Source organism: Bos javanicus, chromosome 2 (genome assembly GCF_032452875.1).
Source record: "Bos javanicus breed banteng chromosome 2, ARS-OSU_banteng_1.0, whole genome shotgun sequence".
Lineage (NCBI taxonomy): Eukaryota > Metazoa > Chordata > Mammalia > Artiodactyla > Bovidae > Bos > Bos javanicus.
In genome coordinates, this window is record NC_083869.1 from 34,286,493 (window position 1) to 34,302,638 (window position 16,146).

At 36.1% G+C, this 16,146-nt stretch overlaps 1 protein-coding gene across 6 annotated transcripts in view; it reads left to right on the forward strand.

Moving 5' to 3' along the window:
- Window positions 1-16,146, forward strand: part of FAP (fibroblast activation protein alpha) — a 79,694-nt gene that overhangs the window by 13,928 nt on the left and 49,620 nt on the right. For 5 of the 6 annotated variants that reach the window (XM_061436720.1, XM_061436729.1, XM_061436749.1 and 2 more), the window contains 6 exons: window positions 5,953-6,051; window positions 7,233-7,327; window positions 8,246-8,320; window positions 10,787-10,839; window positions 14,609-14,681; window positions 15,378-15,498. In XM_061436720.1, coding sequence (XP_061292704.1) covers window positions 5,953-6,051; window positions 7,233-7,327; window positions 8,246-8,320; window positions 10,787-10,839; window positions 14,609-14,681; window positions 15,378-15,498 — 516 coding nt within the window. Of the gene's footprint in view, window positions 1-5,952; window positions 6,052-7,232; window positions 7,328-8,245; window positions 8,321-10,786; window positions 10,840-12,891; window positions 12,959-14,608; window positions 14,682-15,377; window positions 15,499-16,146 lie in introns of those variants that run through there. The other variant, XM_061436758.1, reaches the window with a different exon arrangement.

Here is a 16,146-nt window from a genome sequence, read left to right on the forward strand (position 1 = left end):
AATTAATGCATATTTAAATTGTTTCACAGATATTGAGTCAATGTGACATATGTTAAGTTCTCTAGATCATTAGCATTTATAGCTACTATCAGTTCAGTTCTGTCGCTCAGTCATGTCTGACTCTTTGTGACCCCATGGACTGCAGCATGCCAGGCTTCCCTGTCCATCACCAACTCCCGGAGCTTACTCAAACTCATGTCCATCAAGTCAGTGATGCCATCCAACCATCTCATCCTCTGTCATCCCCTTCTCCTCCCACCTTCAATCTTTCCCAGCATCAGGTTCTTTTCCAATGAGTCAGTTCTTCACATCAGGTGGCCAAAGTATTGGAGTTTCAGCTTCAGCATCAGTCCTTCCAGTGAATATTCAGGACTGATTTCCTTTAGGAATGACTGATTGGATCTCCTTGGGACTCTGAAGAGTCTTCTCCAACACCACAGTTGCATAGCTACTATGCACCCATTTAAAATAAATGACTGGCTGAGAAGTAATATGACATATACCCTTACTCTCACATAACTTTCCTGGATAATCTAAATTAGAGGTTACAAAGAGTAAATAACTAATCCTTGATATTTTCTTGAGAAATCTGATAAGAATCAGCATGATTGTTAATGTTAAAGGAAAATGAGTAGGAATTTTAAAATAATTTGAAATTCTTGTTTTTTAATAAATTTTATTTATCCATATGTGTGATATCAGTACTAACTGTACTTATGATCATGATTGGACTATTTCAGTTATGGAGCCCTAGGATAACCAAGATGTTCCAAGTATAACTGATGAATTCCATTACATTAGAATAAAAATTAACCTTTATATACTAATAGCTTAATCTGAAACTACATTTCCTATATTGTCAGGGGATGTTCAACTTTAAAGAATCCAATATGTTGTACTTTTTTTCCTTTGTGTGCCATTTCTCAAGGATTCTCTGTTCCTTATCAGTTCCTATTCCAGGAACAAGTAGAGCTGGATGCAGTTCTCAGGACTGAGATCATGGGAAATGGTACCTGCCTGGATTCCTCTCAGTGGCTCCCTTCAATGACTTTTCAGTGTCAACAACCTTGTGTGTATTAGACTATCCATTTTCATCCTTTGTAATGACTAATTACTTTACTAAAGATATATAACCTGCATTTCTGCTAATAAAATACCCTTGTTCCACTAGAGACCCCATGTCGTTCTTTCTCTCTCTCCCTCTGGCTAATTCTCTGGAGTGCAGAAACCTGCTGAGCTCACTTTCCTGCCCGGGCTTTCAAGACCTCTTCGAGAGGATGCCCTGTGCCTCCATGAGTGGTACAAGCCCTGTCCTAGGGCTTTATTGGTTCTCTGCGTAATCCAGGGAATATTAGCCTCTTTCTCTCTTTTGCTTTCTTATCAGCAACTCCAGACCACCAGGTTCCGGTCCATTAAAGGACCGCAACACTACATTGTGATTTTGTGTGTTTGTGCTTACTCAGTTGCATTCAATTCTTTGCAACCCCATGGACTGTATGTAGCCCACTGGGCTCCTCTGTCCATGGGGATTCTCCAGGCAAGAATACTGGAGTGAATTGTCATGCCCTCCTTGCTGTGATTTTAGTAGATATTTTTTTAAAATCTCAGTGACCAAATTAGTTTGGAAAACACAGATCAAAAATATTTATTTCAAGAATATGATGAGCTATGACAATAACAAAAGCTAACATTTGTTGACTGCCAAGCATAGAGTTAAATGTTTCATTTGAATTAGCTCATTTAATTTAACCTTCTATAAAAATGAAGACTAATTATAGCTAAGAACTTCTCAATTAAACATAATTGCAAGTAAGGAAAATTATATTCAAGGATACTTAAACAGGAAAATCTATTATATAAGTCATTAGCCATAATCAAAGCATTATTCATGCTAGACAAAAAAGATGTCACCAAGATTATATTAATTTATTGAATTAATAACTAAAAAAGTTTTTAAAAAGCAGTTACCTAAGTTTTCTTGGTACTCATAGTACAGGGATTCACTAAGGTAAATTTTTTTCATCTGTAAGTTCAGTATTGTAAAGACACAAATTAAATATATCTCAAAAGAAAATAATTTCCACTTTAAATAGTACTAGAATTTTCCCTTGATTATTTAGAAACAGATTGCAATTTACTCTTGAAAGTTAAATAAAATCAAATTAAAATACTTAGCAATTATACTAATGCTATTGTAGTAAAATGGTATTTTATTCATTGAATGGGAATTACCAAATCAGTGGTATGAATTTTGTACAAGATCATTTAATTAATTAGAAGCACTTTCATTACAAATAATTGTATAGCATGTAGAACTTTATTTAGGATGCCAAGTACCTGTACAAATGTGATTATTAGAATAATCTAATTTCATTCATTAAGTTATTTAGTGTCTGGTTGCAAAAGGGTTCATTAGTCACTCATGTTCTTCTAGCTACCAGGATAATGTTTAGTAAATTAAGATAACTCATGGCCCTAATAAAAAGTTGGAGCATACTTACTTCAGTGTGAGTCAGTTAAAACCTCCAAAAATGCTATTATCCAGTTGGTCCCTTGGACCTTATCATATGGCAGTTTACTTATGTGATTGTATAGTTAATAGAGCATATTTTTTCTCAAATCCCAAAATTTAAAGTGGTAGACCTGGAAAGTATTATCAACATTTTCTAGTCTGGTCCTTTACATTATAGGTGAGCAAGCTCTGATGCCAGAGATTGTCTTACCCAGTATAGGAAATTGGTAGTAGAAACATTCTGTAAAGAAGAGGGCACAGATCTCATCCATCCACCCATCAATCCTTCATTTCATGTATTCATTCATTCAACAAGTATTTATTAAATGCCTATTATGTTCTAGACCCTGGGGATATGGTGGTGATCAAAACTAGACATGGTCCCTGGCCTTACATGACTCTCTTGAGAATACAGTGGGAGGTAATGAAATGTGAATAAAATAATCACTCAAATGCATACAAGATAACAAACCAAGACAAGTATCCTTTGAAAGGGGAACCTGACCTATGGTACTGTATAACAAGGGAACCAGACCTAAACCAGGGGGTCAGGAAGGGCTTGCTAGAGGACGTGGCTCTTATTAAGCACAAAGGGCTGAAAATAAGTTATAAGGAGAAGGGAGAAGGTGAAACGAGGTGCAATGGCTCTAGAGAAAGAAGTAAATATTTGAGGAACAGAAAGTCCAGCATGTTTGGAATCTAGAAGTAGTGAGAGAAGGGCAAGAAAGGGCTGGAGAGATAGATCATCCCAGATCAGCCAGTGCCTATTGTCCAGACTAATGGTTTTGTTCTTTATCTTGAGAGTCTTGAAAACGTTGTGGAAGAGTTTAGCAGGAAGATAAAGTTAAAGCTCATCTTTGACAGTTTTATTTTTACATGAGCAAATACCAGATTTGTATATCCTATCCAGGGCATAGGACACTTTCCTACGTTTTGGTTCTATAAGTGATGGTCTGGAGAAGGGGTAAGATAGGAGAAATGGAGGACAGGAATATGGATGTGAAGAAGGATTGGAAGTTGGTCACCATAGTTTCTGGTGTAGCAGACTGTTGCCAGGCTCTACAATGAATTTGGTCTGAGAATGGAAATCACATTTGAAACATATAATTGTCTTGGAGGGTTCAAATACACCTGAGTTTTGCTTGTGGTTTGCGAACTACTTTAGATTAGTTTTTATATGGAAAACCTCTACTCTTGGAATTTCCAAGGTCAATTGTATAGATGATGTGGTTTTCTTTTCTTCTGGTCCACTTTGTCTTTATAAAAATCCCTAGCCAGGATAAGAAATTATCTGCATTCATTAATGTCTCTCTTGAGATGTCTGAAGGTAGGGATTCTGGCTGATGTCACCTGACCAATTGGGATGCTAAAATACATCATTTATAAGTCAATAGAAATCTAAGTCAAGCATGTGTGAGGAACTACAAAGAACTGCTTAAAAGACTGAGTTTTTAGTCAAATGTGCATGGGCTTCCCCTGTGGCTCAGTGGTAGAAAATCCACCTGCAATGCAGGAGCTGCAGGAGATGTGGAGCAGATCCCTGGGTTGGAAAGATCCCCTGGAGGAGGAAATGCAACCCTACCCAGTATTCTTGCTTTGAGAACCCCATGACAGAGAAGCCTGGTGGGCTACAGTTCATGGCGTCTCCAGAGTCAGACACGACTGAAGCAACTAAGCATGCGTGGTCTGCAATCTCAGTTTTGTAAGACCTAGAGTTGTTGGAGCCTCATCTCATCTTCCTTCTTAAAAACCTCTATGACCCACCTCCCAGAATATTGGAAATAAAAGCAAAAATAAACAAATGGGACCATATTAAACTTAAAAGCTTCTGCATAACAAAGGAAACTATAAGCAAGGTGAAAAGACAGCCTTCAGAATGGGAGAAAATAATAGCAAATGAAGCAACTGACAAACAACTAATCTCAAAAATATACAAGCAACTCCTACAGCTCAATTCCAGAAAAATAAATGACCCAATCAAAAAATGGGCCAAAGAACTAAATAGACATTTCTCCAAAGAAGACATACAGATGGCTAACAAACACATGAAAAGATGCTCAACATCACTCATTATCAGAGAAATGCAAATCAAAACCACTATGAGGTACCATTTCACGCCAGTCAGAATGGCTGCAATCCAAAAGTCTACAAGTAATAAATGCTGGAGAGGATGTGGAGAAAAGGGAACCCTCTTACACTGTTGGTGGGAATGCAAACTAATACAGCCACTATGGAGAACAGTGTGGAGATTCCTTAAAAAACTGGAAATAGAACTGCCTTATGATCCAGCAATCCCACTGTTGGGCATACACACTGAGGAAACCAGAATTGAAAAAGACACGTGTACCCCAATGTTCGTCACAGCACTGTTTATAATAGCCAGGACATGGAAGCAACCTAGATGTCCATCAGCAGATGAATGGATAAGAAAGCGATGGTACATATACACAATGGAGTATTACTCAGCCATTAAAAAGAATACATTTGAATCAGTTCTAATGAGGTGGATGAAACTGGAGCCTATTATACAGAGTGAAGTAAGCCAGAAAGAAAAACACCAATACAGTATACTAACGCATATATATGGAATTTAGAAAGATGGTAACAATAACCCTGTGTACGAGACAGCAAAAGAGACACTGATGTATAGAACAATCTTTTGGACTCTGTGGGAGAGGGAGAGGGTGAGATGATTTGGGAGAATGGCATTTAAATATGTATAATATCATATACAAAACGAGTCGCCAGTCCAGGTTCGATGCACGATACTGGATGTTTGGGGCTGGTGCACTGGGACGACCCAGAGGGATGGTGTGGGGAATGAGGAGGGAGGAGGGTTCAGGATGGGGAACACATATATGCCCGTGGCGGATTCATTTCTATATATGGCAGAACCAATACAATATTGTAAAGTTTAAAAATAAAATAAAATTTAAAAAAAATCTCTGAAAGTTCTTCACTGCCTGAAGAATAATGTCTCTGATGTTCAGTGTGGTCTCCTTCACACTTCTCAAGTTTTTCCCACAACATGTTCCTTTCGGGCAATCAAACTACTTCTCTAAGCCTCATTATTCTCTCTATAAAAAAAGAAATAACACTGGTAGTCATTAGGACAAGAGTTAATGGTGCTGGTGGTAAAGAATCTGCCTGCCAGTGCAGGAGACATGAGATGTGGGTTCAATCCCTGGGTCAGGAAGATCCCTTGAAGGAAGAAATGGCAACCTACTACAGTATTCTTGTCAGGAGAATCCCACGGACAGAGCAGCCTAGCGGGCTACAGTCCATAGGGTCAAAAAGAGTAGGACGCGACGGAGCATCTGATTAAACACACAAAAAGCAAGGATTTAGCAATGGCAGATCTTTTCTTTATATGATATCTGAGAGATATCTGAGTTATTAATCTTCTTTTAAGTAATGATATGTTTCCTCCTTCCCCAAAGTTCACAACTCTGAAGAGAGTACAACACGAGCACTCACACTGAAGGATATTTTAAATGGGACATTTTCTTATAAAACATTTTTTCCAAATTGGATTTCAGGTAAGTGAATTATTTTTTACATTTTTTTAAATGTGTGATTTTAGTGTTTTTAGTGCCAGCACATCTCTATTGTAACATAAGCCACCTTAGTTGAAATGGATTAAAAGAGCAATTATTTAGGTAAGTCAAGTGGCCACCAAAGCATTTTTGACAGAACTACTTAGACAGGATTTGCTCAATAATAATGATGCCAGTTGTAGTTTTAGCAGAACAGTAAAATCTGAGAATGCATTGTTAGAATAAGCTGAGCATAGGCTATAGCTTTTCAGAATGGGAAATAAGCACCTATTTAAAAGAGGTCATGAGAATTTTACAAAGAGAAATTCCATTGTTAATCTAGATAATCTAAGAAATGAACAGATCCTACCCTGAAGACAAATCCTTTAAGGGCCATAAAATTGATATTTGCATATAGTTTTTCAAAATAGTGTGTTGTTAAATGAATCTAATCAAACAAATGGTAAGAGAAACTAATTGTGTACATTATAATTTATATCCAAAATGCCACTAAAAATTGAATATTTTTTTTCTCTTTAGAAAATAACATGCATATAAATAGGTTTTAAACTAAGTCAAAAACAGCCTAAATGGAATGTGTGTATATATATATATATATATATATATATATTTGCGAAAGAAACATGCCATTTTAACTAGTTTATTCTCCTTATAATGAATAATTGAAAAAGACTCTGATGCTGGGAGGGATTGGGGGCAGGAGGAGAAGGGGACGACAGAGGATGAGATGGCTCAATGGCATCACCAACTCGACGGACATGGGTTTGGGTGAACTTCTGGAGCTGGTGATGGACAGAGAGGCCTGGTGTACTACAATTCATGGAGTCCCAAAGAGTCGGACACAACTGAGCGACTGAACTAATTAATGCAGAGAAAATCCAAGTTTATTCCTAATCATCCTGAACTGGTAAAATAAGGCTTCTACTGGTAAATACAGCATTTTTGTATAAAGTAGAGGAAAGCATCCTTTCCTGTCTTCCACCATCAACGTACTGGTTTTTTTTTTTTTTTCAACTTATTTTAAATTTGACAAAGCAATGTGTAGTGGACAGAGAGGAAAAAAAAATAGTCTGTCTATAAAATAAGAGAGGTGTTTCTTTGTTATAAATATATTTCTTGCTACGGGAGATCATTTCAAGTTTTGTTTTCCTTCTTGTTTAAAGGACAAGAATATCTTCATCAATCTACAGATAATAATGTAGTATTTTATAATATTGAAACAGGAGAATCATATACCATTTTGAGTAATACCACCATGGTATGTATCCACCATCATCTTCCTCCTCAAAAACCTCTGCCAGCTCTTCACTGACCAAGGAACAGAGTTCAAACTCGGAGCACCTGATCTGGACCCAACTTGCCTTCTCAGCTGTCTCCCACCATAGTTATCCTCCAATTCTCTCTTCTAGTCACACTAGGTTACTATCCTTGCCTCCTCAATTACTAGCATTTTTCTTCCTCTGTAGAACTGGTATCCCGTGAGATAAGAGGTACAAACTCAGTTCTTCTGGCCAGGCAAATTGAGTTCAGATCCTCGCTCTCATTTACTAATTATGGGGCCTTGGGGTTCCACATTCTACCATCCTCACTGTGCCTCAGATTCTTCTTCTGTAGAGTAGGAATAATAATACCACTTTGGGTTAGTATAAGAATTAAATAAAGGAACATTTGAAAGTGCTTAGAACAATGCTCAGTAAGAGCTCAGTGACTAGTCCTATGGTACATACGCACACACTGTTCTGTCCTAGACCCTCGGACCTCCTGCTTTCTCTACCCTCAATAGCCTAGTAATCTTTTAGTCAAGCTTGGCTGATATTTCTCCTTCTCTGGGCAACAAATGATCCTCTCATTTGCATTTAATCACTTCTTCCTCAAAATTTTTGCAGTGTTGTATTTACCTCTCTCTTATAAAACTGTCTAAATTATAATGTTATTTATTTTCAAGTTTAATATTATAAGCCTCTTAAAATCACAAAGTGTATCTTATTTATCACACCGTCATCCCTTAAAGTGTAGTAAATTTCTTTGTATATGGTAGGTATTACCTAAACTTCTAAAAAATTACTTTTAATGTATATGTGGCACTATATTAATGATATAATATTCTCTTAGAACTATAAATGTATATGGCTCTGTTATTTTTTCTGTATTCTAATCAATTTCTTCATAATTTCAGAAAAGTGTGAATGCTTCAAATTATGGTTTATCACCTGATCGGCAATTTGCATACCTAGAAAGTGATTATTCAAAGGTATTGGCAATTTAATTTGGATTTGTCTGATTACATCTCCTATTAACCCACAGACTGGTCTATAAAAGAGGAAACAAAAGTCTCTTTATCTCTAAATATTTGAGAAATTAATGCAATTCTAGTTGAATCCCCAAAGCATAACAGTAACATACAAGTAATTCAGAATTTGGTATTTTTGTCTGGCTATCATCAAGTATTAAAAATTACTTTCATGCTGAGGGAAAAATTTATTTTGGGGGCACTGATATTCATCATAAAAATGTTATTTGCCATCATAAATCACTAGTCAATTCTCACTTATTTTAACCTTTTAAATATTTATTATTATTGAAAATGGAACTATCACAGTGTATCTTATTTAACTCACTTGCTCAAGCACAATAATATACAGTCAGTGGTTAGACCACAGTTTAATCTGTGTCTTTGAAAGCCTAGTGTAGTGTAGCAGTATCCATAGCTGGACTGTTTAGCCTTACTTAATTTCCCCTTCCTGGATGAGGTTGTGGAGGGAAGATAATCAACTTTTTTTTTCTACTTTTACTGGCAAAAGAATTTATTTCAAATTCAACTTCTAATAATTACTTCGAGATCAAGAACCTTTTGTTTTAACTGCCATTTTTCAAATTTAGTTGAGATGCAAAACTCCCTCAGTGCAGAGAATGAAAAGTCAAGCTTGCCCCTCCTCCACTGTTCTGACAGCTGATTATTTTCCAGTGGACCAGGTCTTGGTCACCTGCAATCTTCAGAAAGACATGTTTCAACATGCTGGAGTTTCTTTGCCAAAAGGTTGAAAACCCTTTAAGAAATAAAATCCAAAATAATACTTGATTTGTTCACTTAACTACAGTACAGATGCATGTCAGGAAGCAACAGTTAGAACTGGACATGGAACAACAGACTGGTTCCAAATAGGAAAAGGAATACGTCAAGGCTGTATATTGTCACCCTGCTTATTTAACTTACATGCAGAGTTCATCATGAGAAACACTGGGCTGGAAGAAGCACAAGCTGGAATCAAGAGTGCTGGGAGAAATATCAATAACCTCAGATATGCATATGATATGACCCTTATGGCAGGAGGCAAAAAACTAAAAAACCTCTTGATGAAAGTGAAAGAGGAGAATGAAAAAGTTGGCTTAAAACTCAACATTCAGAAAACTAAGATCATGGCATCTGGTCCCATCACTTCATGGCAAATAGATGGGGAAACAATGGAAACAGTGACAAACTCCAAAATCACTGCAGATGGTGATTGCAGCCATGAAATTAAAAGATGCTTGCTCCTTGGAAGAAAAGTTATGACCAATCTAGATAACATATTAAAAAGCAGAGACATTATTTCGCCAACAAGGGTCCATGTAGTCAAAGCTATAGTTTTTCCAGTCATCATGTATGGATGTGAGAGTTAAACTATAAAGAAAGCTGAGTGCCGAAGAATTGATGCTTTTGAACTGTGGTGTTGGAGAAGACTCTTGAGAGTCCCTTGGACTACAAGGAGATCCAACCAGTCATTCCTAAAGGAAATCAGTCCTGAATATTCATAGGAAGGACTGATGCTGAAGCTGAAACTCCAATACTTTGGCCACCTGATACAAAGAACTGACTCATTTGAAAGGACACTGATGCTGGAAAAGATTGAAGGTGGCAGGAGAAGAGGACGACAGAGGATGAGATGGTTGGCTGGCATCACTGACTCAATGGACATGAGTTTGAGTAAACTCTGGGAGGTGGTGGTGGCCAGGGAGGCCTGGTGTGCTGCAGTCCATGGGGTCAGACACGACTGAGAAACTGAACTGAACAGTACAGATAAACAATGAAAAAAAGAGCAGTTTTCTTTTTTTCCCAGAGGAATTACAAGCTGTATATCTCTTATTTATTTTTTCAATATCTATTATTAAAAAAAAAACTATGCTCAAAAAAAGCAAGCATTTTACAAGAAACTATATGATGTTTAAAATAAAATTTAAAAAGAATAAATAAATAAAGTGAGGTTGATACATTGATGACAAAAAAAAAAAAAAGAAACTATATGATGGAGAAAATTAGCTTTACCCAGTTTTATGGGATATTATAATTATTACTCAGGTACAGGGTAATCCTTACAGGACTTGGAAATTGTAGTGATTTTACTTCAATCAAGGTTAAGTAGAAAGGGAACAAATTTAGAATACAGAGTGTTAGAGAAAAGCTTTTTATATTAAGAAATGTCTTTGGGTATACTTTTTATGGAGTAAGGGTTGAATCACTGCTGAGATTAGTTCTGGAATTTGGATGAACAGCACAGAAGTCTACAGTAAAACTCTTTAAATGACACTCATTTGGAATTGAAACATCTCTTTCCTAGTGCTTTGTGAAAACAGTTCTTTTATAATTCTGAACCTTGAACTGAGTGATCTATGATTCTACCTTATTGACCTGAGCCTCTTGTGAATCATAATTTGTCTTTGCCTCTTTTCTTCCTGACAGCTTTGGAGATACTCTTACACAGCAACATATCACATCTACGACCTTACAAACGGGTAAAATGTCATGTCTTTTTATTAACACAACTTCAATCTCATATAGAGCCTCCAGACTCTAATTTGAGATTGACTGTGTTATCTTATTTCTAATCTTAGTTTCTTATGTCTTTATAATAAACATATACCTATGCAACTTAAGAAATTCAAAGAAGTACTTCCTTGGAATATTCACCTGTTTTTATTTGACTGATATCTTACATTTTTATACAAAACATAGTTTTGTTTTTCCTACTTTTGAACACCTAATTATAAATTTCTAGTTTATGAAAGTAAACATATCTATAAAAGTACCAAAAATGCATGGGAATGATACATGGGGAGAGGGGCTCCTTCAATGGAATGAAGCAGAACAGAGGGAAATGTAGCATTTAATCTAAATTTAATTAATTTTATGCTAACTGTTTTTAAATGTAAAATGTTAATATTTTTAATTTAGATGAGTAAATTATCATCTATTATATTATTTTCTGTATCTCTGAGTTTAATTTTTTGAAATATTTACAGCTTAAAAAAAATTAAAAGAATGAGTAGGTAGGCAAAGGACTGAGGGAGAGAATTTCTGACAGAAGCAACAACATGAAAGACCTAAAAAGAAAGGGAGAGCACAGAGTGTTCAGGAAATTCAAAGTAGGTCAGTTGAGTTGAAATTGGAGGAGGGCATGCTTACTAATAGGAGGTGGTGTAAGGTTGGGAAGGAATTGAGGCCAGAAATCATGCGCCAAATAATAATAAGGAAACCATTAAGAAGAGTTTAGTTCTCATCCTGATGACAATAGGGAATCACTGAATGGTTTTAAATGGGAAATGACATGATCAGATTTGCACTTAAGAAAAATCACTCTAAATATGGGCAATGAATTGGTTTAGTTACTCATCTTAATGTGATATCCTATTTGCTGTTATATAAAAGGGAAAATAATTATATGGCTTGAAAAGGTATTAAAAATCTTACAGCCTATTTCCTCTTTTGTCCAGTAAAAGCACAAAAGTTTAAAGACAACTATCTTTCTACTTCTTTTAAATTCTTTCTACTTCTTTTAGAAAAGAATAACTCTGATCTTCTTAAACTGTCAAATTAAGAAATAGGATCTGCTATATAATGTAGACTCTAAATCCATCCAATACACTCTTGAGTCTTTTCCTCTGTATCCCCATTGTTACCAAAGTCAAGAAGTGTTTATTGAGCAGCTCTTAGATGGGCTTCTCCAATGGCTCACTGGGTGAAGAATCTGCCTGCAATGCAGGAGACAGAGGAGTCAGTCCCTGGATAGGGAAGATCCCCTGAGTAAGGAAATGCAACCCACTCCAGTATTCTTACCTGGAAAATCCCATGGTCAGAGGAGCCTGGTGGGCTACAGTTCAAAGGGTGGAAAAGGATCAGACGCAAGTGAGCTCAAGCACAGACGGCATATGACAGGGAGACACAAATGAGTTTGAGGTGGTAACCCTATTACCAAAATCTTTAGACTAGTGAAATGGAAACCTTACCCTTTCAGTAGACTTTCTCAAGGCTTTAATCATTTCCTTGTTTTTCTTTTAATCATTTTAAAGTTCTCCAAGTCCTATCTCTGTGGAGGTTCACCGAATTAAATAACATTCCAAAAGAAGATGACAATACTAGTATTTTAATCATGGTTTCTATAAACTTCATGGCCTAGAAGCATTTTAAATATTTAGCTTTTGTGCAGTGAATTTAATCAAGCCACTGTCTGTTTGTTTTCCTGCACAACTATCTAATTTGCCAGATTGTTTTTTGGTCAGGTAAATACACCATAATTTAAGGAGTGAAGAATGACAAATTTGTTGAAATTCAAGGCAAGACTGAATATCATTCATTCCAAGTCTTCTACGTGCCTCTGAAAATTGTATTTAAAAAATCTACCTTAGAGAAGATGAGGATAGTTCTGGTTTCAAGCAAGGGAAGGGTAACTGAAGAGATGAAAGCCTTTGTAAAGAACCGTCCTCCATTTTCTCTCATACTGTAAAACAGACAATGGCTGCTGTGGTGGCTTGCCAGCTGTGAAGAGACTGTGGGCTGAGATTTTCAGCTTGTCTGCATGATTGCATAGATGATTCCATGGGATATGGAAACCTAAAGCAATGTTACGATGTCAAGGTAACATGGACACTGATTTGAGACAGAGCAGTAAACTGGGGCAAATGTCTTCTCTTCTGAGACATTCTTTTTCCTCTGCCCTCCTATGTTGATCTGTTCCGAACATTCTAGTGGCCTGGTGCTTATAAAATGCCTTCTACGATCAGGATCCCCACTGCAACACCAACATTCTTCCTCTGTGGGCATCACTTTTTCTACAGTCAAAGCTGATCTGTCCAGTGCCGTGTTCCCTCATTGTTTGCTAGGCCGCAGCATACTTTATGTTTGCTAGGCCGCATCATACTTTGTGATGTAGTAAGTTAAATCAAGGTAACATGTGTTATAAGTGTTCACAAGAGTCCAAACTTTAAAATGATGGGAAAAATAGAAACAGCAAGCCTATGTCAGGTTGGAGAGATGTTTTTGGAGGGGGCAAACAAGGAGTCTTCCTTCAGATGCCTCACATTATACCTTGGAGGCAGGTCTTGTTTTGCATCTCCACACAAGCATTCTTGATGAAACTATTCATTTCAAGAAGATAATAGTCAAAATTTAAACAAGACATCCTATGACTCTAACACTTATAGAAGTCTGAACATATTCTTGCTGAAGAACTACAAAGTCTCCATGGTGCAAGTCAGTCAACTGAGTATTTGCAGGGTGACTTAAGCATCAAAGTGAGATTTTGGGCCAATAGTGTATTTGAAATTGGGCTTCCCAGGGGGCGCTAGTGGGAAAGAACACGCCTGCCAATGCGGGAGACATAAGAGATGTGGGTTTGATCCTTGGGTTGAGAATATCCCCTGAAGGACAGCATGGAAACTCACTCCAGTATTCTTGCATGGAGAATCCCATGGACAGATGGAGGCTGGCAGGCTACAGTCCATAGGGTCACAAAGAGTCGGACATGACTAAAGCGACTTAGCGCACAAGCATGCATATTTGAAATTTCCCCATGGGTGGAGGACTTTCAAGCTTAAGGCATACTGCCCAGTATATGATCTGTTTTTCAGTTTAGCTTGAGATCAGATGTTCCTTTCCTTTTCTGATTTCAAGTCAGATCCCTGGGGAGATTGTCAAATGGCATCTTATTTTCAAAAATTTGAAATGCATATGCATTCACAGGGATGGGGGTTGTGAATGAAAATGTGGAAGAGTACATATTAAACTTTAGCACAATTATAGAATTTCAGAGCTGGAAGTCTCTTCAGCGACCATTTCAGCCTGGTGTGTACAAATTTTACAGTTCTGAGGGTTAAGAGACTTGAGTTTAATGAGGGGTCTGCCAAGAACTAGCAATGTTATTTTTTAAAAGTCCTATCATTTCTCTAATCTTAAGTTTATTTTCACAAGACTAGGGAGATTCAATTAGATAATTTCTAGAGGTATTTCCACTTAGTCTATAAACATTTAATCCATTCACCTCAGTATAAAAGGTCAGAAAACTGAGATCCAGAGACATTAAATGACCTGTGAACTAGTTAAGAACTGCAACTACTGCCCCATGTCTTCTGTCTCATGTTATATCACATTCTTTCTATAGGTTTGCAGAAGCATAGATGATGATGCATTATTTTTATTTTTTTAAAATTTTTTCTTTTTATACCTATTATTTGCACTGAACAGCAAAATTCATTTATTTGTTTTTTTTCTTTCTTTCTTTTCTTCCAGGGAGTTTATAAGAAGAAATGAGCTTCCTCGTCCAATTCAGTATTTATGCTGGTCGCCTGTTGGGAGTAAATTAGTAAGTGTTTAAATTATAGAAGTGTTTAATCATTTAAATAAAAGAGGAGCCATTTGATTTTGGCCTTTGTTAAATTTCCCTGCCTGAAAAAAAATACATTTATGACTATTTTAAGTGGTTAAAAATGGGAAGAGTTTAGATAAATTGAAACCCATCTGAGAATTCCGCAAAATCTCAAGCTCATGGATAGACTTCTTTAAATATCGCAGTCAAAAACTTTATCCTCATACCCAGCCAGAATGCGTTGTGCCAGAAAGCTCAGGAAAAATATGGTTTTCACAAGTTTCCCAGACTAGCTTCAGACAACATGAAATTTTGTCCAAGCTCTTATTTAAGGACTCTAAATAAAGATTAGATCTGGCTAGCTATTAATATTCAGAGATTTATTTGACTTTCTGTTAATATACACAATTATTTATTTACTTAATAAAAGCAACTAATATAATAGCAGACATTATTCTTTATTTAATATATAGACTTTAAAATCATAACTTTTATATGTTAAAAATCATAATGTTAATGTGAGTTGGTTGGTATTTTTTGACCTGTTAAAATGGTATCTTAGTTGCAAGTCTTTTCATATCTGGATTATCACTCTTTTTAAAAGTATTAGGTGAATAATTAACACAAATATGCAAACTTTATTGTGTTTCTTATGAAATTTCTCCTTATTAACTAACTTACCACCACTTCTAGGCATATGTCTATCAAAACAATATCTATCTGAAACAAAGACCAGAAGACCCACCTTTTCAAATAACATATAATGGAAAAGAAAATAAAATATTTAATGGAATCCCAGACTGGGTTTACGAAGGTACATCGTATTCTTTTTCTTCTGCTGCGGTTAGGCTTTTAATTGAAAATAATCACACGCATTTAGTAACATTTAGATGAGTGGTATGTTACTGTGATGAGGGTGGCATTTCTGAAAGCTGTTATCAGGTTATGAACAGGACGTGCATATTCTGAAAGAACGAAATCTTGTTATCAGACTGGTGGAATTTATTTTCATGAGCATTATAAAGCAGTAGTAATAATTTATATTCTAAGAAGTATATGGTCCTTAGAAGCAGTGTGAGTATATTTTTCTCAGGTTTATTTTTTCTTGCAAAATAAACCTTTTATCCAAAACTAAAGAGCTGTCTATATTATTGTGCAGGAAAATTTTCTTAGTTCTCAATGCTGTCATGAATTTTGTCCTCTTTCTTAGTTCATGTAGGATCCAGGACTTAACTGGACTTTAAAAGGTCTTCTAGTCCTTGCCTTTGTTAAAAAAAAAAAAAGATATATATATATATATATATATATAACTAAATTAACTGGTTTTTTTTTAATATTCCTAGAACAGAAAGTTAACTTTCAAATTTATGTTGCTCTGTAGTATAAGTATGGTTTTCCTTGTCTTGGCTACTTTAGATGACTATAAAGAAGCTCCCCCCAATGGGAAAATTAATTATTGTTG